Consider the following 24,263-nt stretch of genomic DNA (forward strand, 5'->3'; position numbering starts at 1 on the left):
ACCAGCCTGTGGCCTCCCACCCCACAGCCGCCTCCGTGGACACCACCAAGGCACAGAGCAGTGGTGTTGCTAACTGCTACCCTCAGGCCCACGGCCTTAGGGGTCTGCCAGGGCTCCACTGAGAGGGCGTTTCTGGACAAAGAAGACCTTCGCCAAGGCCTCTGAAACACGACCCAGACGCCACTACGGGCTCCCCTGCCCGAGCCCGCCCACACTCTCAGCCGCCACACTGCCTCATCCATTTCACCTGTAACCATCTCGGTGACCCCCGGACAAGCTGTCAATTCTTGTGATCTGTCTCTTCGTATGAATGAAGACACGCAGGGCTTACAAATGGCACGTCTAGGGCTCAGCCGGGATCCCCTCTGTCACCCCAAAGCAGATGCCCCACGCTGTCCCTGGGGCCCCGAGGCTGGGAACACAGTGTGGCTTCTGTACTTCATACACACCTTTAGCTGTCAAGCCGGCACATGGGGAGGATTCTGCAAGGCTCCTGGCGACAGAGCCACACAGCAAGACACACGACCTAAAACTCCCTCATCACCAGACCCCCCAACTGTGACGTGCTTCTTCAAGTCACCGGGGTCACTTGCTGACCCACAGGCAGAGGTCTGTGAGGCCTTGGAGAAGGGGCCAAGCCACTCTCCCCCGCAGGGCAGACTCTCACACAAAGGCTAAGGGAAGGGCAGCGAGCAGAGCGCTGGGACAGAACCAGGCTCAGCACCTCCCATATTAGAAACTGCTCAACTGCTATTAGTTCAAGAAAGACTTGGGACACTGAATTAGCTCACAGGCATCTTCCCTGTATAAAATAATACATTTCAGTAAACTCAGCTGAGAATGGATCTCAACTTCGAGCAATTCTTGTTTTCCCATTGACCGCCATTACAAACCTAGACACCGGCCCTGAGTTCCCCAGGCAGCGTGTGGCACGGTCAGAGACCAAGCCCTCAGTGCTGTGTGAAACACTCTCCACTCCTCCACATTGGGCCTCCTTCTGAGGACTTTCTAGAACCTTCCCAAGTCACAGGAATCTCCCCACCATCAGGGGAGTCTCCAATGAAGCAGACAACTTTCTCCACCTTCCCCTATGCCCTGCCCACCCTCCTGCTCCTGGGCTTAAGGAAGGAGTTGGGCTGTAAATAAGAGAGTGGGGCTGTGAGGGAGGGGCTGGGCTGTGCTGTAAGGGAGAGGGTGGGCTGTGAGGGAGGGTGGGCTGGGGGTGCGCTGTGAGGTGGGCTATGAGGGAAGGTGGGCTGTGAGGGATGGGCTGGGCTGTGAGGGAAGGTGGGCTGTGAAGGAGAGAGTGGGCTGTGAGGGAAGGTGGGTTGTGAGGGAGGGGGTGGGCTGGGCTGTGAGGGAGGGTCTGGGCTGTGAGGGAAGGTGGGCTGTGAGCGAAGGTGGGCTGTGAGGCAGGGGCTGGGCTGTGAGGCAGGGGGTGGGCTGTGAGAGAAGGTGGGCTGTGAGGCAGGTGGCTAGCCTGTGAGGAAGGACCTGGCAACAGTGTCTGCTGAGAGAAGGATGCAAAGTTCTCTCCCCTATGGTGACTCAATCTCTCACCAGACTTGATGAATTCCATAACACATCTATCTTCACCTTTTCTCCCACAGTTATAGCATTTTTAATCAACACTTTGTTTCTATTATAACCAGCTGTAGTATCCACTCTTATGGCGCATTGAAAACCACCGCATCTGACACCCAATGACATGTTAAGTTTCACAGAAAATGATCAGCTTTCACTGCAGCTAGTTAGAAAATTCTCTGCAATGAGCTGATTCCTGAAAAGTGGTGACCACTTGCAGATTTTCTCGGCAGATGCAGATAAACCGAGAGGTCGCTGTCCTGCAAGGCAGAGCCCGCGTTGCCCTGGAGCACAGCAGCACATGAGCCAAAAGCAGACCCATACCCACACCTAGGTGCCACCAGCAGCCACTGGACTAACACTTCTCCAGCGAGCCACCACCACCCAGTGGGCACCACCCACAGCTGCCAAGCTGGGGACACAGCAGGCCGCCTGGGACTGATACATCCATGGGACCTGGGGGATGCCAACACCCAACAGACACATGCACCATGACAAATGCTGCCCTGAAGCTGAGGAGATGCTGGGGAGCCGAGGTGGGGTGGCAGCTGCGGCCTACACAGTGAGGGAGGGGGCCTGAGGCTGGAGTATCCGAGCTGGTGCCTCCGTGTTGCAGGGACACAGGATGCTGACACGCGGGCTCTTCCAATGCTCCTGGGAAAGGCGCCCGTGAGAAAAGTATGTGTGGATTGCAGAGCATTTTAGTACCCAAACAACCTTATCTTCTCATTTCCTTTCCCACCAGCCTTTTGGAACCCACTCTCCTCTGGGGATAGGGGATCCTTGCATTGCACAGGCACAACAAGGGAAAAAGCCAAAACCAGTGCCAACCACACAAAGTCAGGAGCCAAAGGCTGCCCAGGGGAGCGGTGGGACAGGAGAGGCCTGGACAGCCAGTAGGACCAGTTGCCGCAGGCCTACCCAGAGACCCATCAGGGTGGCTCACAGGAGGGCGCCAGCCAGGCCCAGACGCCCCTCTCAGCCTCTGCCATTCCCTGAGGGATGACCCTTGGCCTGGAAACCTGCCCAGCAGCTCTCCTGTCCACTCAGTTTCCTGTTGGAGCCAGCCTCTGCCATGGCAGCCAATGGTCCAACGCACCCCTGACGACTCACCATGGGACAGTTTTCTTGTTTCTCCTCCAGAAAGGAGAGCAGCAGAACCCTCCCACCCTGCCCCTCACCCAGCCCTGCATGTGTGAGACAGACTCAGTCAGGAACTCACAGCCCAAGCCACTCAGCTTATATCCTTCACAAAGTTAGATGTGGGACCAAAGTGCCCCAAACTGCCAGGGGTGCCTGCCATGGTCTCCCGGCCTTGGGACCCACCGGTCCTCTTCCTGCGTCGAGGGTTCAGGGTGTCCCAGAGGCCCAGCCACGCCCGGAGACACTGCCAGCACAGTGCCTGCGGACCTCACAACCTGCTATCGCCGAGGCAGGGTCACGCACCCCGGGAAGCGGTGTCACAGAACGGCTAAATATTTACCTGTCCTCCAGACAGGACTCACAACATGCTATTATTAGCAGTCGGCAGGAAACACCTGATGTGCACCTCGACAGAAATAAATAATTGAGCAGTCGATCCGCAGTGTGTGCCTTCGCAGCCCTGAGGTGTTTATCTTTTTGTCTATCTCTTTAAATCTCTGTGATACTTTGTCTTTGTCAATCCATAAGCAGGCATCAATTACGCCAGGGCGATGCCAGGTCTAAACCCAAGAGAACGGAGAGGGCCCAGCAGCCCCCCAGTTAGCCCCTAACTGTCCCACACGACAGCGGAACACATACCGTGCAGCAGGTGGACAGGGCTGCACCTGCATCACCCACATCACCATTCCCTGTGTCCGAACACCACATGGAAGCAGCGCCAGAGAACTGAAAGGGAAGCAGCCGCAGCTCCATGGGTGGACAGTCTCAGGACACGGCCACCATCCTCCCTCTGTGCCCCCCACACAGAGCGGAGGCACTGGGTCTCAGATCGTGTGCCGTGACCACTAAAACATTTCTTCCCCGGCCCACTCCTGGAAGGAGACGGACAACAGCACCAGGTTCACTCAGCAGTCGTAAGATCCTGGGACACGCATGTGTATTTTCATGGGCGCTCACCCTGGAGTTCCCTGAGGCTCTCCAGGTGGCAGCAACAACACGGGCATCTTACACAACCAGTGAGGGACATGCCAGGGCCACATGATGCCCAGCCCGCAGGGCGACACAATTAGTAAGGGACATGCCGGAGCCACATGATGCCCAGCCCGCAGGGCGACACAGTTAGTAAGGGACGTGCCAGGGCCGCACGATGCCCAGCCCGCAGGGCGATACAGTTAGTAAGGGACATGCCAGGGCCGCATGATGCCCAGCCCGCAGGGCGACACAGTTAGTAAGGGACATGCCAGGGCCGCACGATGCCCAGCCCGCAAGGCGACACAGTGAGGGACATGCCAGGGCCACAGGATGCCCAGCCCACAGGGCGGCACGCAGTCAGTGAAGGACTTGCCGGGGTCACACGCACCCCAGCTCGCAGGGCAATGTGGGGTCGGTGAGGGACAAGAGGCCTGAGCGCCCTGCACATGGGCACCTCCCCGTGACTTCACACTGCCATCAGAGGAACGGGGTGACCCCACCTACAGGCCAGGGACCCCTGTGGAAGCCCTGGAGTGGCAGCTCCTGCATGGCTGTTGGTGGCAGGGCAGCCCTTTAAACCAACCATCTGTGACACGTGGGCAATGGCCACAGCACCCACAGCCCTGTGGCAGCACACTGAGCACCGAAGCCGACCCAGGGAAGGGCCTCCGGAAAGCTCGGGGAAAGCGGGCGTCAAAGACAGGCGTGTTCGGAATAAAAGGATTTTGAGGTCCATGCACAGGCTTTTTCTTTTTTGTTTTATGCATTTTTTCATGAACTTTAGGAAGATTGTTTGGTATAATCCCAACCAGGTGACCCTCATTTACTCAGTCTAGTTCAATGGCTTCCTTAGGAATATTAATCTCAAGACTCAGAAATGAACATTCTCACCAGGGTTTCCAGGTCCAGCACCCAGGACCCCGGGTCGGAACCACACTGTGATCCAGGACTCCAGGTCAGTACCTCACGGTGGTCCAGGGCCCTAGGTCAGTATCTCACTATGGTCCAGGGCTCCAGGGTCAGTACCTCACTATGGTCCAGGGCCCCGGGTCAGTACCTCACTATGGTCCAGGGCCCCGGGTCAGTACCTCACTGTGGTCCAGGGCCCCGGGTCAGTATCTCACTGTGGTCAAGGGCCCCGGGTCAGTACCTCACTGTGGTCAAGGGCTCCAGGTCAGTACCTCACTGTGGTCCAGGGCCCCGGGTCAGTACCTCACTGTGGTCAAGGGCTCCAGGTCAGTATCTCACTGTGGTCAAGGGCTCCAGGGTCAGTACCTCACTGTGGCCCAGGGCCCCAGGTCAGTATCTCGCCGAGGCCCAGGGCCCCGGGTCAGTATCTCACTGTGGTCCAGGGCTCCAGGTCAGTACCTCACTGTGGTCCAGGGCTCCAGGTCAGTACCTCACTGTGGCCCAGGGCTCCAGGTCAGTATCTCACTGTGGTCCAGGGCCCCGGGTCAGTACCTCACTGTGGTCAAGGGCTCCAGGTCAGTACCTCACTGTGGTCAAGGGCTCCAGGTCAGTACCTCACTGTGGCCCAGGGCCCCGGGTCAGTATCTCGCCGAGGCCCAGGGCTCCAAGGCAGTACCTTCCCCTGCACCTGCTCCCTCCTCCTTGGTGTCATAATTGAACCTTCTGAGGACTCTGCCCACTTGAAGTCATGGTCCAACACCAGCCTCTGCTCTCCTTTCTCCTCCTGAGTATTTGTTCTAGATCTTTCCAGACTGGCTCCAGAGCGTAGCAGGGGGCAGAAAGTGGACACCATGAGGGGCTCCTCCTGGCAGGCCTCTTGGGCATCCATACCCCACAGTGTCACCCCACAGCACTGCCACTCCACAGCTCCCTCACACACAGCACTACTACCTCACAGCACCCACCCACAGCACCTGCACCCACAGCGCCCCCACCCACAGCGCCCTCACCCACAGCGCCCTCACTCCACAGCACCCTCACACACAGCACCACCTACAGCGCCCCCACCCACAGCACTGCCACTCCACAGCTCCCTCACACACAGCACTACTACCTCACAGCACCCACCCACAGCACCCGCACCCACAGCGCCCCCACCCACAGCGCCCTCACTCCACAGCACCCTCACCCACAGCGCCCCCACCCCACAGCACCCTCACCCCACAGCACCCTCACCCCACAGCACCCACCCACAGCACCCTCACTCACAGCGCCCTCACCCACAGCGCCCGCACCCACAGCGCCCCCACCCACAGCGCCCTCACCCACAGCGCCCTCACCCACAGCGCCCGCACCCACAGCGCCCCCACCCACAGCGCCCTCGGCCCGTCTGCGGCTCAGGCTCTGGCCAGGGCGCAGGTCATGGGTGCGGAGGAGGCCCTGGGGCCCCAAGCCCAGGCGACACCCCGACACCCCGACACCCGGGCCAGGCCCGTCCCCGCCTCCCGCCCCGCGTCACGGCTAATTTCCTTCAGAAGGCGCGCAGCGGGCGCTGGGAGCCACAGATAGTGCGGAAGAGCAGATATGGCCAGAATTGGATTAAAACAACCTCCCGGTCCGCCAGTGACTCACCGGCCGGGGCTGCCGGGCGTCCGCGGCGGAAGCCTGGAGCCACAGCGCCACCACGCGGCCTCACAGCAGCGGACTCCGCCAGGCAGGCCTCTGGGCGCACTCAGGCCTGAGCGGCTGCCCGGCTATGGGAGCTGGGGCCTGCGGGGGGCCTGCGGGGGGCTGCGTGGGCTGCGGGGGCTTGGGGGGCTCAGGGGCTGCGAGGGTCTCGGGGGCTGTGGGGGGCTATGGGGTGTAAGGGGGCTGTGGGGGGCGCAGGGGACTGTGGGGGCTCAGGAGGTGGGAGGGGGGCTGTGGGGGACTGCGGGGTCTCTGGGGCTGTGGTGGGCTGGGGGCTGCGGGGGCTAGAGGGACTCCGGGGGACTGCGGGGTCGCGGGGGCTGCGGGGGTTCTGGGCGTTGCGGGGGCTCGGGGCGTTGCGGGGGCTCGAGGGCTGTGGGGGCTCGAGGGCTGTGGGGGCTCAGGGGGCTGTGGGACGTGGGGCACGGTGCGCCTGCGGACTCCGCACTTGAGCACACACAGAGCATGAGCTGCTGGCCCCCATGGGGCGCCGACTGTGGAGCCCAAGGACAGGTGGAAGAAGAACACGCACCTGCAGGCAGGACCCTGGGGTGCCAGGCCTGCTGAGGAGGCAGAGTCCACAGGGGAGTGCAGGCTGCGGGGCGCGGGGCAGGGCCAGTGTGGCTCTGGGCAGCTTGGACGCAGGGGGCCACGGTGAGGCCCATTGCGTTCTGTGCACTCATCACTGGCAGAGACCCTCTCAGCCCAGCAGCCTTGGCCCCTCCTGCCCTGGAGTCACTGCATCGCCCACTGTAGGGACCCCATGGGGCCAGGGTTCCAGGCCTAGTGCTGCTAGAAGCCCCGCCCTCTGGGTCCCCGTGCAAAGGCCAGACAAGGTACTAAGCAGGAGGGACTGGGGAGGTCCCTGCCTGCCAAACCTCCCGTTGGCTCACTTGCCACCCTGCTTGCCTCCCTGATCTTCGCTGCCCCAACGGCCTTCCATCTGCCCAGCACCGTCCTCGGGCCCCAGTCTGTTCCAGGCACTGGCTCCTTAGCCCCAGACCTGGCACCTGCACCTGACTGAGATTCTGAGCCAGCCCGGACTGTGTTTGCTCACAACAAGAACAAAACTCATCTTTGGCCCACGGGGCGACACTGAGATGCTGCTGGGAGACCCGTCCCAGTCCCTGAAGCCAGCACGGAGCAGGCATGTCCCCACTGCAGTGTGCCTCCTTCATCAAGGCTGCACCTTGGCAAAGAGCATTTGTGCTGAACGCTTGCAGGAGGGACGAAGGCTTTGTTGCGAACAGGACAGGGATGGGGACAAGCTCCTCTGACTGACAAGGAGACAGGACCCGCCCCAGAGCGCATGCCCACGGGCAAGGCCCCATCGCAGACGGACCCTGGGGTGAGCACAGCCTCCGATGTGGGGTGCCGTACTGTTGAGATGGCTGGCAAGAAGCCAAGGGCACCCAAGCTTGCTTTACTGACCCTTCCTGGAAGGGAACGTGGTACATGAAGCCCCCAGGCCCTCTCAGCTCCTGCCATCCCTCCTCTGCACAGGAGCCACAGGGCAGAGAGCTCAACCCTCCTACCACGCCGCGCCCTTCTGTCCTCCCATGGCCACCGTGGCCAGCCAGGCCTTCCGCATTCCCACCCCCTCTGCTCATCCAGCAGGGAGCAGCGCCAGCCAGCCACCGTGTGAAAGGCCCGGCCACCTCAGCTGCCCAGCCATTCCCCGTGTTTATTGTCCCAGCGACACTGACGGCCCGAGACGGTAAATAGTGTGTTTTGGCTTCATTCAGAGCTGGGATGTGCTCCCTCTGCGGTGTAAGGACTGCCAAGCCAGGTTCAAGGCCAGGATAACCAGCAGCTGCGAGGGTGTGGCCACAAGCTGACAGGTTCACAGAAAGGCTCCTGGCCCTGGGTGCCAGAAGGCAAGGTCCTGAGCCGCTCACAGACCCCAACTTCCTGCACTGAAGCTCCACCTAGGCGAACCCACGCTGGGGGCCGCAGCAGCCCCCACTGCAGGACCGTGGGCAGCCAGAGCCTCGGGCTCCTTCAGCTTCCTGGCTAGCACATGGGTCCTGGCAGGATTTACTCACAGCAGCAGGGGGCTCAACAAGGTGCCAGGCACCATAGGCTGCAGGTGCAAAAAGGGGCAGGCGGACCTCCCTGAGCTCCAGGCCTGCGGGACCGGGCAGGGGAGCTGCTCTCCGTCAGCCTGGAGTACTGGACTGGGTGGCGGAGCTGCTGTCCTCAGGCTGGGCCGCCAGGCCGCCCTCAGTCCCCCGGGAGCCTCCAGGCCCCACACGTGCTGAGTCACACTGGCCGCCCCAGGGCACACAGCTGAACCAGGCTCTGCCCGAAAGGAGCCTGTCCCCTACCCCCTGCACCTGCTGTCCCTGCTTGGGGATCTGGTCTAGTTCTGCCAACCAGGCGAATCCAGCCTCGAGTCACTCTCATGTCTACGAGGGGCAGCACCGTGGACCGCTCCCTGCGCGTGCTTGTGGCTGACAGAGATGTATGGCTGGCAGGGGGATGTTGCTGATTTTATTTATTTATTGGGAGGTTTCATTAAAGCTCACCTATTACCCACAGGCCTGGGGCTCCCCGGAGGGAAGCAGCAATAACAATTGAAACAGCCGGTTTCCAAGGCGCTGAATTAAAACAAATGAAGAAATGTTTTTCCTCAAAAAATAAAAATATTAGGCCAGGGTTCCTTTGCTCCCAAGTGCATCCCGGCTTCTATTACATGGCACACTTGAAACTGATTCGCAACCTAATTAGGCCAGGGCTTCAGGCGAAAGAAAGTTCTTGAATCATTCAGAAGCCTGGCCATTCTGTTGCGATGGCTCCAGCGACCAAGCACTCCTGTCCAATACAACTTCTTTATCTAACTTTATCACCAGCCCCTCCCTATCCAGGTCGTCCAACACTGCACCTGCAGAGCCTCCAGCTGCGTCCACTCAGCCAGGGACCTCGCTCCCACACACGCTGGCTATTTATCCCATGAGAACCCGAAGCTGACCGCAACAAGCTTGAGCCGACTGGCCCTGGCGGAAGGAGCTGGTGTGGCCCCTGGCCACAGTGGAAGATCCATGCCCGACTCCCCACCTGGGTTAGCTGGGCAGCACTACGGCACACAGGACACACACCCCAACGCCCACTCCTTCTGCAGCCCTGTGCCAGGAGTGCCCACAGCAGTCTCCACCTCACCCCGAACACCCGGAGCGTGTTCTGGTACACAGAGGTTGGCAATGGGCCCTGTGACCGACTCAGGGCAAAAGAAGGAACCAACCCTCCGTGCAGGTGCTTACTGGATCGCAGCAGCATAGCCAGGACTTCCGTGGCTGCCCTGGGGAGAGAGGAAAGGGCAGAGTCAGTGCACGGGGCCTCCCGTCACTCACACACCCTATCCCCGTGCTCCAGGAGCCACCTTGCAGGCCCCTGCCAACCAGGAAGCACACCGCTGACCGTGTGCTGGCACGAGTGCAGAGACCAGGCCACAGGGTCCATCTTGCACACGGCCCTCAAAAGGACCCACTTCAGCCCCCAGCCCCTGCTGCCTGCACTGGCCAGAGCTGTGGTCAGCCTCTCACTGTGTGCCTGAAGAGCCTGGGGGCCCCAGGGTGGGTGAGGGTTGGAGGGCTGGTGAAAGCCATAGGCAGAGTTCTCAATGCACTTGCCAGCCTGGGACCATCCTCACAGAGGCTGCGTCCCTTGGCTGGGTAAAGGTTGTGTGAGCTCCTGACCTCCCGGTGCACTGCTTAAACCCTGGAGGAATGCCTCCACCTGCGCAGGGGAGAGGAAAGGAAGGGTGAGGAAGGCAGGGAAGTGGCGGAGGGAGCATCGCTATATTCTTAAAATTGTATTCATGGATCAAATCTGTTCTCTTTGTGTTGACATTACCACACATTATCAAAAAACATACAAAAACAAAGCTGCAGTGTCCAAGGGGCTAGCCTAGCGGGCAGCAAGTTAAGCCACCGCCTGTGGCATCGGCACCGCAGGTCAGCACACACAGCTGCCCTCAGCGCCTCAGGGTAGCAACAAGGAAAGGAAGAACCCTGAAGACCGAGGCTGCTCCTTGCACACCAGAGCAGGCGTTTATGCTACTAAAATGTAAATATTACACACAAGGGCTGCTGCTCCAAGCAATCACAGGCCCGAATGTGGTAGATGCCTAACAGGAGCCCCAGAACTGCTGCCTTTGGGGGGTGCCTTACCATCCCTTCAGGGCCTAATCGGGAGCCCTGGGTTCTGGGGGTCCCTCAGCTACAGCTAAGAGGGGCACTCGGTGCTCCAGGTCTACGTCCACCCCCCAGCACCCCACAAGGGCTGAGCTCTCCAGCGGGAATCCTGCATGTCCTTCTCCATCCAGCTCTCCCCGAGGCCACAGCTACGAAAGGCCACCAGGGCCACACCCCATCATGTCCATCACAGCTGTCGCCCCCTGCCCCAGTCCCGTGCTGGGCAGGAGCCCAGACTTGGCAGCCACCCCCTCGCTCCTCTCCGAGAGCTGAGCTGAAGCCGTCGGCATGTTAGTGAGCATGGGGCAGGTGCTGTGGCGCAGTGGGCTAGGCCACTGTCTGTGCCGTGCGCATCCCACAGTAGAGTGCCAGCACAAGCCCTGGCTACTCCACTTCTGATCCAACTTTCTGCCAGTGCCCGGGCTGGGAGGCTAAAGAAGACGAGTTGAGGATCTTTGTCATCCACGTAGGAGACCCAGATGGCTCCTGGCTTGAATCTGACCCAGCTCTGGCTGTTGTGGCCACTTGGGCAGTAAACCAGCAGAGGGCTAGTTGTCAACAGAATCTTTCTTCAGGATGTAGGAAACTTTTAGCATTACCAGGGTCTCTGGTCATCACCACCAGAATTAGAGCGCTGCCTTGGACCCCAAGTGCTGCACTAACAATACATCGCTGTTGGTCACATTTGAGCCCTACAAGGCGTGGCGCTGTAAGTCCTGTTTAGAGTTCGCAGAGATAAACAGGCCCTCCCCTGGGCCCTCAGCTCAGCAGGCAGTGAGGGACAGCGTGAGACACAGCCACTCTAAGTCCAGGATCCCAGCATTCTCCTCCATCTTCCCCTTGCAGAGCAAAGCCACACCACCCCCAGGCCTGGGCATGCACCCTTCAGTCCTGACCAGCAGGGCCTCAGCACTCGCACCGACAGCCCCTTGATAACTTCCAGAGAGGCTCTGGTTGTCCACGCCTCTCCATCGCCAAGGCCCAAGCGTGGAACAGTCTAACTCTTCAGTGAGAAATGAATTTCTAGAGCCACTGTCCCCTGTTGGAAAATGCTGTTATTTAGAGCAAATTAGAATTCAGTTCACCCAGCTGTCTCTCACCCCAATTCTGCCATAGCCCGTAACTAATGCACCTGTTTGCACCCTGAGCCCCCTCGGCAGTTACAGCCCATCAAGACCATCTTCTCAAGCCCCCCAGCTGAAGGCCCAAAGCTGAAGCCTGGACCAGGTGCCCAGCACAGGGGGCAGTTCCAGCTGAGACCTTGTCTCACGCCAACCTGGCCCCATCTCTGGGCCCCTGATCCCTTGCACATCACTAATGCTGTCTTCTGTTCCCGTGCCTGTGGCAGGTGCAGCCTCAGATCCTCTGGGCCCTCTCATGCTGCTTTCCCCACAGCTCTCCCCTCCTGCTGCCCATCCTGGTCCCAGCCCTGGGCAGGTGCACCAGGCCTTCCTAGCTGCACAGCCCAGCTTGCAGCTACTCGCCCAGCATGTGGAGCTGTTTTGCTCGTGGCTGCCTCCTTCTTCAAGTCATGAGGTCCAGAAATAGGAAACACATTTTGTTTTATGCTGTTCTGCCCCCATCATGCAACAGTGTTTGAACAGAGAACACCATCAAATATTTACGGAGCCTTTTCTAAAGCTAGGTGCTGGCCTCTGAGCTTTCTATATGTTACTCATTCATTCAACAAATATCTTTCGGCACCAACTACGTGCTAGAGTAAGCTGAGAGACCCTTGGGCTCAAAAAGCTTCTAAGGCTCAGAGTAGAGGAGTAGTCAGCGGACAACAGGAGCTGTGAGAGGGCATGAGTCACAAATGCGTGATGAAAAGAAAGAGTGAGAGCGGGGTGGCCAGAAAAGTGGGCCCCCGTGGGCCTCCTCAAGTCGGCACATCCCCGCAAAAGCTGGAGAAGGAGGAGCCTCTCAGATGCCAGGAGGAAGCGTGTGGCCAATGAGGGGACACCCTCAGGTGACAGAGGCCAGAGAGAGTGGTGGTGCAGAGGGTGAGGACAGACGGGAAGGCCCTAGAGCTCTGACCAGTAGGCTCCGCTCACACGGGCCTGGGACACAGAGCCAAGCTTTTTGGCTGTTATCGTTGTTTAGGGTAGTTATCCAATTGGTTTTGTTCTGCGACAGCACCAAATGTGCTGCCATGTTCTCCTTTTACAACAGGGTCCATGTCCACTGCCCTACCTTTTTCCTTGAGTAGGGAATGTTCTTGCAGGCAAGTCCTAATACCTGGACTAGGTGCCCCAAGCATCACCTGATCCCTTACCCCCGGGGCTCACCAACCTGACATCCACCTGGTAGGAGGGCCCCAGGGCCCCAGGCCAGGAGAACCAAGCCCTGCCAAATCCCCATCCCTGGGGGTTCACAAAACCAGCACCCACCTAGAAGGCAGGCCCCAGGATCTGGCCATTGACCCACACCCCACTGGTTCCCCTGTCCCTTGGGCTCAGGAACCCACATTTCACAACAGAGGTGGGCCCCATGACCCACGCCCTGCCAGATTCCCCATCTCTGAGACTCTACCTGGCCCCTACTGGGCTCAGGCTGGCCTGACTTGCCTCACCTTAGCATCCACAGTCTTATTGTACAGTCTGGCCTAGTCTGTGCCCTGTTCCAGCTCCTGCTGGTGGATGCTGCCACCTATGCCAGCCCAGCCTGACTGGGCTGACTGCTGTGCTTGTGCCTGATGAGAAGGAAGCAAAACCACAAATGTGTGGGACAGGCTGGGCTGCGTCCTGTGCCCAGCGTGGGACGTGTCCATTTCCCTCTGGACAAAGCGCCCTCCTCCCCCACCTTTTCCAAAGCTCTATCCTGATGTCATCAGAGACAGCCTGCAGGCACTGCCACCCACCCAGCAAGACCATCCGACAGCTCAGCCAGAAGACACAGACAGCCAAGGAGCACTTGGGAGGTATCCTGGACAAGGAGATCCCTACACAGCAGCAGGGCCCCCAGGCACAACCATGAGAACCACAGTAAAGGTGGGGATGGGGGCACAGGAGTTCTCGGTCAAGGCGAAGAAACACAAGGAGGGAACAGCCACCTGGGGAGACAGTGTGAGGGTTTGTCACAAAACAAGACACTAGGATTGCCCAGACAAAGCCTGGGCAAACTGCTGCCCGGGTGAGCCACAAAGGTTAATCTAGCAGCAAAAGGAAATGAGCAGGCTCCAGTGCCCAGGGTTAAGAGAAAGCAGGCACTCCGAAAGGCTGCAAGCAAATGCATTTGCAGCCAGGACACTCAGGTAGGGCAGAGCTGGGCAGGCTGCAGGGCAGCAGGAAGAGTGGCAGCCGCCGGGGGAGAGGGGGGTCTCAGGCCAGAGAAACTGCTCCTACGGCCCGGCAGAGGTGGCCGCAGAACACTCCCCTCAGGGTGAACCCAACTGCAGACTTCCAGTGGAGGTGCCTGGCGTGGGTAGGTTCATGATCCTAAGAAACACGCCACTCTGGGAGGTATGGGTTGGTCAGGGAAGGAGCTGGCGGGCAGAGTGAAGGGCGCTGGCATGTGCTGAGCAGGTGAGGGGGTGCTAGGCTGTGCCAACCCCCCGGGAGCTGACAGGAGCCTAGGGGATCTACTGCATGGGCTTCTCAGCTTAGAGCCCTCCTGGAAGCTTCCAGAGCCACAGGCAGAGTCCAGCTGCTGTTCCCAGCCCCAGCAGGGCTCCGGCTGTTATCCCAGACTCCCCGTCCACATGAGTCTCAGCCCACAGTCCTTGTCCAGGAGCATAATGAGTGGTCTACACCGCATGATGAGATGCTCTCAGGAAGCCGCCGCAGAGCGATAGAGGAATGAATGCACAAGGAGCTTCTTGTGCAAAGTAAACTAAGAACATAAATGCAGTGCCCTCGCGTCCCCTCCCCCACCAGCGGCACTGACTTCAGGGCGGACACAGAAGCGAGCTTCCTCCGAGAAGCCCCTCCGCCGGCCAGACGCTGCAGCAGCTCTGGGGGGGATGACACGCAGGAGCAGCTCATTGCCAGACAAACAGGCAGAGGAAGTGCAGTCCAGAAATAGCTGTGAGAGGCCAGCCCACCAGGCTCAAGGACAGAGACGCTCCAAGGGGCTGTGGGTGGAACCCTACCCCACACCCACCTGCCCCAGCAGGCCATGGGGTCTTCTGAAGGAAGGCTGCCAGTGTCAGAAACAGCGAGACAGAGCTCTGAGTCACGGGCCTGCGGAGGGGAGTGGTTGGAACTGTCTTTGAAGGGCAAGTAGAACACTTTAAATTTGTCCTGCTCTCAGACCCTCAAATCCGAGTCCCCCGCCCCCCGCCATGCAGTGAAGCAGCAGGTGCCGGCTGGGATGCCTGCCTCAACACTCACGCCCAGGTACGCATCCCCGCTCCTGGCCCTCCCGCACGCTTGGTGACTTTGTGGGGATTGTTGTGCCAACATTTGTGCCCTGGTTGCCGTCCCTCCTGCAGTCGCAAGCTCCTCCTGGCAGCACGTCCTCCTGACACACACCCCCCCCCCAGCACTCCGCAGTCCCCAGACACTTCCCACGACCAGCACGAGTGTGCAGTCATGGGGCCAGGTTTCCAATTTGGTGGGCCAACCCTCCTGGGTAATCAGAACATTGCATCCTCACAGCCTTAGGGGCTGTAACGGGTCCCCGCCAGCAGAGTGGGCAGGTCAACCCGGTTTGGAGGGTGTGCCGGTTGCCAGGGGAACCCGCTGTCTGCTTGCCTGATGGGCAGAGCCTGCATCAGCATCAGCATCTCACTGATCTGTTTCAGTTCTCACAACAGACCCAAAGCCAACTCCATTTCTCCAAAGACACCCAAGGGGGGAGGTGACTGAGCTTTCACAGTCTTCTGATTCCAAATATGGCACTTTCTCTACCACACCTTAGCTGTCTTACAAGAATCAACTTTGAAATAAAAAAGAGTCAGGGTCATGTGACAGTGACCCTTGTGCCGGGGCAGTTCAATCTAGGCTGAACCTTCTCAACCGGTTTCATGAATGGATCCACTTCTGGCCTTCCTTCCTGCCAGTGCCTCCCCCACAAGTACCTAGATCTACTAGGACTTGTGTGAATTGGAAAAGAGAGGTATCCAACCGCCTTGCGCCCTGCTTGCTCTGAAGTGGCTCACATGATGGAGTCAGTTCCAGGGGCTTTGCACAGACCACTGGGGGCAGTGCACGGGACGTCCTGGATTCCCTTGGTGGCCAGACATGGGACAGGCATCTCGGTGCACAGACCACTGGGGGCAGTGCACGGGACGCCCTGGATTCCCTCAGTGACATCCTGGGCCCTGGGACTCTGCCCCTGGCCATTGCCCCTCCTCTGCACTCTCCAGCCTCCAGGTTTCTTTACTGAGCAAGCTCTCAGGGTCAAGCTGTCTCCGTGAGGACAGCACAGGCGGTATGCCAGGTAGGAAGGGGCCGGTCCAGCAGCTGAGACACAGTGCTGTGTGCTGGTGCCATCTCTGTGAGCAGAAGCCTATCCAGGCAGGACAGCTTTGTACATCTGAGAGCCGCTCTGACTCCAGCCCAAGCCAAGCTTGCAGGGCCATAGGCCAGTGACCTCTGTCCACCAGACAGCCCTGCCAGGCACCAGAGCCCAGGAACCTCCTTCCTCTGCCAACAGGTGAGTGGTGGTGTGGAAGGGAAGAAACCGGGGACTACCCTGACGATCTGCGTGGAGGTCCCCATCCTGGCTCCTGGGATTTTTTCAGATCCCCAGGAGCTGCAGGGTCACACTGCCCAAGTCCCCCTCTAAATCACTAGAAGCATGGTGGCTGGCAATATGGTGGCAATAGATACATTTCTATCCAGCACATTACGTCAGAAGCATTTACTCTAATGAACAGATGACTGCTGGGACAGTCATACTCATTGCTCGGTCACTCTGGGCCTGGCCCTTGCAATGAGTGGAAGTGCTTAGGTGGGTGTGAAGGAGACTTTTTTTTTCCTTTTTTTACAGTTTAAAGAGTCCATGATTCTTTGAGGCAGTACCATTAGGGGACCAAATGCAAAACATAGCGGCTATTGTTCTAGAAAAATGGTGTAACAGGCCTTAAACGTGATGTGAAATAAGTGCCCTTAAATGAGACGCATGAGGGCTAGCTCAGCCTCCACTGTCTGAGGTCCGTGACATTCTCTGAGTCACCCGTAGCCAGAAGACAGCCCGGGCGACAGAAATGAGCTACTGATGATTAAGTGGGCTTGGGAAAGGCCTTCTTTTTTCTTATAACTTTCTGGGTTCGGGAGAGGAATTCATTTAAAACTTTTTAAGTCTCTGATCCATCAACTTAATGGCACTCATTCTTTTTCTTCTCTCTGTGTGTATGGGTTATCACTGGAAATAAAACCCAAGCCCAAAATGAATCTTTTTACACAATGAAGAAATGCAAAATGAAATTGTCTTAATTTTTAAGGTCTTCCAGAACACTGCATTTGGACCTTCAGTCCCCCAAGTGAGGGAACAGAACTGGAACGCGACAGCTCATGTACAGGAACTGGGCTTTCTGAGCAGCTCTCGGGGCAAAGCAGCCCAGCGTGTGCCAAGCAGGGCAGTGGCCGGCTCCTGCAGGCAGGAGGGCTGTGGACTCCCAGGCCTGTGGGAATCACCCGTGTTTATTTTAACAACCCCATTGTTAAGATTAGATGGCTTAAAGACTCAACGGCGTTTCCAGGGTGAGTATTGCATAGTTGTTCAGCGTTTTCTGGTAAACAAAATGAGGTTCAAATCACAGAAGTTGCATGAAGTCATTTTCCTTGTAAACACTGGGGAGATTTTTAAATCTTGTCCAGGGAGGCTAGCGTCTCTAACGCTGCCAGTCTCCTCTCTGCAAAGTCATTAGTGGTGTTTATCCCAGTCATTCCACATGGAGGAAGCTGGTTGTTGAGTGATGTCACAATGTCCCCAACAGCGCAGGGTCATAGAGGAGAGGACATGGGGTGCTGGCCCCTGCAGAAGAGCACAGGCTGGGTGCGGGCACCTCAGGGCTCCGCCTGGCCATGTTCTGGAGAACTGCCACCTGCTTCCATCCTGCCAGTCAAGGTCGTGAGAGCCTCAAGCAGTTGAGTCTTCTTCCAGGACAGCAGACAGCCACCAAGAACCTGTCGCTCAGATGGGGGGATCCAGAGACACTTGTGCTGACAATGAACCCCTGCAAGTCATCCGAGTCCCATAAGCGTGAGAATGCCATGTACCACATCTCCAGCCCCCCACGCAGACACCAAGGGGACTTGGATATGCCTGCATGGTGCCCCTACACAAAGGGTGAAGGCAGGGCTGTGTCTGACCAGTGGAAATGCTTACATGACAGAAAGCTAAATATCAATGAGAAAAATTGAAAGAGCTTGAGAAGTGTGTGTCTGCAGTACAAACACACATATGTAGAGGTGGTAAGTATTAAAAGGCTAGAGAAATGTATTGTGCGCAGAAGAGAAGTACTTCATGTTTTTTCTAGAAACTTCTGTGTAATTTTAGTGTCTTTGTAACATGGATGCTTGCAACGATGACCACAATAAAGTATTGCACACAGAGAGGAAGGCTCAGCCTCTAGGACCAAGTGGAGGTGCTTGAGCTCTGAGCCCGTGCCTGTGGCGGGACCCATGACAACCTCTCAGTCACCTTTAGGGTCATTCTTCCCTGAGGAACAGCCAACGTTCTACAGAATCAAGGAACCTGCCACCCTCGGCCGTGTGTTCCCTCCCATTCAGCCTGGCCCTGGCTCGGCTCATACAAACTCAGAATCTCTTTCTCAGAGAACTTTCCAGCCATGCCTGGGTCTCTGCTCCAGTACGTGCCTCCTGGCTTGGAGGATCTCCCGACTTTCCGAGTAGCGACTCCTCCTTGGTTCATGACTTCTCCATCATGTTCCCCTCTCACATCTTACTCAAAGCAAGCCCCACCTCCAGCACTTCTCTCAGAAATCTCCTCAGCTAGTTATCCAGTTTTGTCTCTTGCAGGTTCAACCTTCTAGAAAGGCAAGAAAGCCACCAGCCGAATCCTTTCTGCTTTGTAACAAAGACCACCTTCCCAGGGCCGTACTCATTTCCGTCTGAGGCCCCAGCACCCATCACTGCCTGCCCAACATCATGTGAATCCTCTAGGAAGACTAAGGCTTCCTCTCCTGCTGGCATTGCCCCTCGAGTGCTCACCAGCCTCACGGACGAGGGACCAACGCGCCCATTGCAGCACCCTGGGCACCCACAGACTCTATGCCACACCCAGCACTAAAGGGGCTCCCCAAGTTGTAGGTGTTTGTAACAGTGACACCCCACTTCCCAGCCGCAAAAAAAAACAAAATATTCACTCGCTCAGCTCACCAGCTGGCTTCAGCAGCTGGAAGCTCTGGCGCCTCTGAGGCCTGGCAGGATGCTTTCTCGGGGGGATTCTCTTCCTGATTTGCGCTGTCTGCCCTCCGCAGCCTGTCCTCAGTGTGTGCCATACATCTTCTCCGTTCTGGCTTTTTGAAATTAATTTACTTATATGAAAGGCAGAGTTACAGAGAGAAAGAAAACTCTTGCATGCACTGATCGCTCCCCAGATGAACAGCCGGGCACGGGCCAGGCTGACAGCAGGGTCCAGGAGCTTCAGTCAGGTCTCCCAGGATGACATGGCCTAAGTATGTGGGCCATCTGCTGCTGCCTTCCGGATGCAGTATCAGGGAGCTGGGTCGTAAGTGGGACAATGCCCGCATGAAATGCTGGTGCTGCAGGTGGCCCCGGTGCCTGCTGGGCCCATCGCTGGCTCCTCTCTGCTTCTGTAGAACACCCACCACCCAGGGATTAGGACTGAGCTATCACAGCCTCATTTTTACCTTAGCTGTTTCCTAAAAGCACATCACCACATAGAGAAACACACAGGAATTGTCATTCTTTCTGTTTGCAGGAAAACGTCCCTCTATTCCACCTGGGGCCCCACAGAACAGCAGGGAGCAGGGAAGGGACACGGCATGTCAGAGGGTCACAACGTTTCGGTGGACAGTGCTAGCAGCCTGGCCAGCACTGATTTCCATGCAACTCCTTCCAAGCAGGACCTTGGACCTGGGTTCATCCATCTCACGGTGCCCAGGTACTCAAAGGGGAGAGCTACCCAGTCTCCTAGCTGTTGACAGATTTAGAGACAATTGGAGTTCTCAATTCTGGCCCAAAGCACATAAGAGACAGCCTGGTGGGGAGTTGTGGGGCAGAAAGCTCCAGGAATGGTCCCTGCTCCACCTATGGGTGCTGCTGTTGACACTCAAGGCCTAGAGCCAGGGCAGCCACAGAGGGAGTGGACTCTGCAAGGAACCTGGGGACTGAGTAGGGCAACCATGACATGCACCCACATGGGAACTTCATGGCATGACAGGAGAGCTCTGTTCTTTCTTCTCAAGCCTGTGTGCAACCCAGGTCAAGACCGTCCTGAATGTGTCCCCACATTCAGGCACAGAATCATAATTCGTATAGGATCACTACTTGGTTCTCCATGCTAACCCAGCATAAACATTTTGCATCAAGCATTGGAAAGCAGCTTACTTCTGAAATAATTTAAGATAGAGCTGTCCAAGTTATCATTAAGGATCTAAGCTCTCAGAAATGGTTAGCATTAAGCTTTATTACTCTTTTATTTATTAAAAAAATGTGATGGTCACATAAAAATAATACATACTTCGGGTGCCAGTTTGTATCCCAACTGCCCCACTTCTGATCCAGCTCCCTGATAACGTGATGGGAAAGTAGTAGAAGATGGCCCAGGCACCCACATGGGATATCCCGAGGGAGCTTTGGACTTGCCCAGCTCTGGCCATTACAGTCTTTGGGAAATGGATCAGCCATCAACTGGGGAGACTCAGTGCTATCAGATGGAGTCAGCCCCAGGTGGGGGTGCGGGGAGGGCAGGGCCACACCGTCTCCTTCTCAGCTCTCCGCTGCTTCCCTGCCTGGTCACTAGGGAGCTTGAAGCAAGCCGTACTTCCATAGCCAGCAGACCTCAGCAAGGTCCTCAGTACATGCGTCATGAGAAATGCCAGTCATTCACAGGCCCGGGCTAGGCAGCTGCAGGTCCACTGCAGGAGAGTGGCAGGAGAACAGGCTAGACCCACAATCACAGGCCTGGGCTGGACAGCTGCAGGTCCACTGCAGGAGAGTGGGGCTAGACCCACGGTCACAGGCCCGGGCTAGGAGCTGCAGGTCCACTTCAGGAGAATGGGTTAGACCCACAGTCACAGGCCCGGGCTGGGAGCTGCAGGTCCACTGCAGGAGAATGGGCTAGACCCACAGTCGCGTGTGAGAACCAGAACCAGAACCAGAACCTTGACAGCAAGGCGATAAGTAGCGTGGGCCCTTTCAGAGACCTGAGTTACTCCCTTAGAAATGTACAACACATATGACTGGGTTAAAGAAGCCAAACCATCTTGGGGTGTACCACGTGCCCCGTTGCACCTGAATTGAGCACCCTGAATTTAGTGGATCACAGGCTACCTTTATTTTCTGTTTAGTGAGACTCATTATCACCTGCAACTGCAAATACTTGTGGAAAGACAGCCCAGTGCAGGCCGAGACAAACACAGAGAGGTCGGTACTGGAGAAAGCCTGAATAGAAGAAAACCTGACACAGACTCCTTGGAGGAGGAAGTGCCTGGACACAGAGTCCTGGAACCCATGGTCACTTCCAGGCCCAGCTGTTCTGTAACCATCACCACCACCATCCACTGCTTGCCCAGGGTCAGCAAGACATGTCCTGTGGACACATCAGCAGACGCTGAGTTTCCCGACAGATCTGGAGCCAAATTCCACTCTATTTTTAAAGACTTAATTCTTTTTATTGGAAAAGTAAATTCATAAAGAGAGAAGGAGAGAGATGTTCCACTTACTAGTTCATTTTCCAAATGGCCTCAACAACTGGAGCTGGACTAATCTGAAGCCAGGAGCTTCCTCCAAATCCCCCACGCAGGTGCAGGAACCCACACACGTGGGGCATCCTCTGCTGCTCTCCCAGGCCACAGCCAGGGAGCTGGATGGGAACTGAAACGGCCATATTTCACTTCATCTGAATGTGGGATACCAGGACCTGGAAGATCCTACCATTCACACACGATTTTGTCGTTTCCTAAGCATCATTTTTGTGCAGGAATCCCAAACTTGATGAACTGAACAACACTGAACATACACCAAGTTGAGATACAAGCATCCAAACCTTATGAGAAAGAGACACTCAAACTGACCCAGCTTTGGAGCTGGCACAGCGAAGGGCACTCTTGTGTACACTGTGTGCCCATATCAGGATGCCACAGCAAATCAGCCAGCCTTCCTCGTCACCTGTCAGCAGACCCAGCCATGCGGGACCAGCAGAGACAGAGCCCAGCCATGTGGGACTGGGAGAGAAGTGGGCACCTGTCATGTGGGACCCCAAAGGAGGTGAGCCTCTGCCACACCGGACCGGGGGCAGGGGACAGGGCCCCTGCTCGCTTTGCACTCCAGAGAGGCTCTGTTCTGTCCAAATCATGCCATTGCTTCATGTAAATGACTCCTGTGTTATGGCCAGATATGGCTACAATAGATTCCAAAGTCAGAAGGCTTCAAGGCACCTTCGGAACATGGCTCCAGGAGCAGCCCACACCCAGGACACCATGGAGGGAGTGCTGTTGGCAGTGCTCCATGTGAGTGGGGAGCCACTGCACTGCCACCCACCTGGACAGGCAGAGCCACGTAGGATGCATGGGTGGCTCTGGACCACTGCCCCCATCACCAGAAAGAGCCAGTCAGCGAATAGTACTGGGACATATCTGTCATGGCCTTTGGGAGAAGAATGGGTGATTTCTGGCTTTTTTGGTTTCTAGTAGAAAATTCCATATACAGTTTTAGTGTTTAACCTTGCAAATTGTACCCTGCAAATGCATCTGGCTCCTCTGACTGCGTTTGATGGAGGCCTGCACATCTGACCACAGCACCTGGAATGCTCTTATTCTCCACACGAGCTGGCCCTTTGTCCCTTTCAGTGCTTTCCGTTGTGTCTGGTATTGGGGTCACTTCATGTTACTGTGCGCACGTGGCCACTGGGTTTTCTTAGGCTTCCCTTCATCTGCCTGTTTATTTCCAGTTTCTGGTTTTCAGAGTGTCTCCAGTGAATGTCATATGGGTGGTGTTTAAATGCAGCTCTGTGCCAGTCCTGTGTGCACCTCATCCACCCCGGATAGCATGTGAGCTCCTGTGCCTGCCTCATCCACCCTGGACAACATGTGGGCTCCTGTGAGTACCTGGCCCACCCCAGACAGCTGTGTGGGCTGCTGTGCCTGCCTCAACCACCCTGGACAGCGTGTGGGCTCCTGTGCGTGCCTCGCCCACCCCTAGACTGAATGTGGACTGCTGTGAGCACCCGGCCCACCCCTGGACTGAATGTGGGCTCCTGTGCCCGCCTCGCCCACCCCTGGACTGAATGTGGGCTCCTATGAGCACCTGGCCCACCCCGGACAGCTGTGTGGGCTGCTGTGCCCGCCTCACCCACTCCGGACAGCGTGTGGGCTCCTGTGCGCATCTCGCCCACCCCTGGACTGAATGTGGGCTCCTGTGAGCACCTGGCCCACCCCGCACTGAATGTGGGCTCCTGTGAGCACCGGGCCCACCCCTGGACTGAATGTGGGCTCCTGTGAGCACCTGGCCCACCCCTGGACTGAATGTGGGCTGCTGTGCCCGCCTCGCCCACCCCCGACAGCGTGTGGGCTCCTGTGCGCATCTCGCCCACCCCGGACTGAATGTGGGCTGCTGTGAGCACCTGGCCCACCCCGCACTGAATGTGGGCTGCTGCTCTCTTGGTTCTGTTTTTATTTCCTTCTTTTGCATCTTTTTTCCTCCAGCCTCGTGATCGATCCAGACTTCTTTGTTTCACTTACTTTCACTCTCTGATACAGTGCTTTGTCGCCTGTCTCCTGCTCGCTATCTTGAACTTTGAGTACACAGAATTAACTCCAGACAATGTGTCCCGCTGTACTTTTACAGCTGGGAACCTCTCTCCTTTGTAACTTGCACTCGTGCTTTTGGTTTTGTTGGAGTGTGGGACACGATGCTGACAGGGGAAGCTGGGAAATGATTCTGCCCCTCTCCTTTGCTCTGTGTTTACCAAGAGCTGCTTGCAGCTTTCAGTGCTGGAAATATGCTCGCACAGTTCTTGGTGAAGATAAAATTCAGCAGCATAGCCACAGCGCTCTCCTGGTTAATTCTGCTCTCCAGAAAGCAGACCCCTAAAACATCTCTTGAGCCAGCTCCAGAGAGCATCTCAGGACTTGCTTCACTAGGTTGCAACACTGCTGCTTCTCTCTGCAGTGTGGACTCCGTTCCCCAAGCCGGGCCTCTGTGTGCCCCCTGCCTGCACTCAGGCTGAGGAAGCAAAGTCCCTGGGAAGCTCCTTCCCACAGAGCAGACAGGTGCGGGAGTACAGCAGCTTGCCCCAGGTTGTTGCCATCACCCACGGTGGCCTCACACAGCAGGAGGAGGCAGGGCAGACTGTGGCTCCGCTGCTCTTCCAAGGCCACCTGAGCAGGGCTGTGGGTCATTCACAGCAACTGTGTTTCTGTCACTTGCGACTTCCCGAGACCAATTATTCTTAGATAAAAACATGATCTGCAGGCTTCTTATCCGCAGCTGTCACTCTGGCCGCCTTAATCTCTCAGGTGTCTCTCTGCAGACACAGGGATCCTTGCAAGCCTGTTCCCAGCAGCGGGACGCAGCTTCCCTGCTGCGTCGGCTCTGCCCTGGGTCTGTGCGTGGCACTCAGAAGCAGAAGCTCAGCTCTTACTTCTTTTTCTTCTTCGTTTTCAGCTCATTCTGTGGC

The 24,263-nt window shown here is 57.2% G+C and overlaps 1 protein-coding gene across 1 annotated transcript in view; it reads right to left on the reverse strand.

Annotated features, from left to right (window-relative positions):
- Positions 1 to 24,263, reverse strand: part of AGBL1 (AGBL carboxypeptidase 1) — a 472,681-nt gene that overhangs the window by 415,758 nt on the left and 32,660 nt on the right. The window contains exon 7 of the mRNA XM_040969772.1: positions 9,558 to 9,595. Coding sequence (XP_040825706.1) covers positions 9,558 to 9,595 — 38 coding nt within the window. The remainder of the gene's footprint in view (positions 1 to 9,557; positions 9,596 to 24,263) is intronic.

This window comes from Ochotona curzoniae, unplaced genomic scaffold (assembly GCF_017591425.1).
Source record: "Ochotona curzoniae isolate NIBS_2020 unplaced genomic scaffold, NIBS_Ocur_1.0 scaffold_4701, whole genome shotgun sequence".
NCBI classification, from domain to species: Eukaryota; Metazoa; Chordata; class Mammalia; order Lagomorpha; family Ochotonidae; genus Ochotona; species Ochotona curzoniae.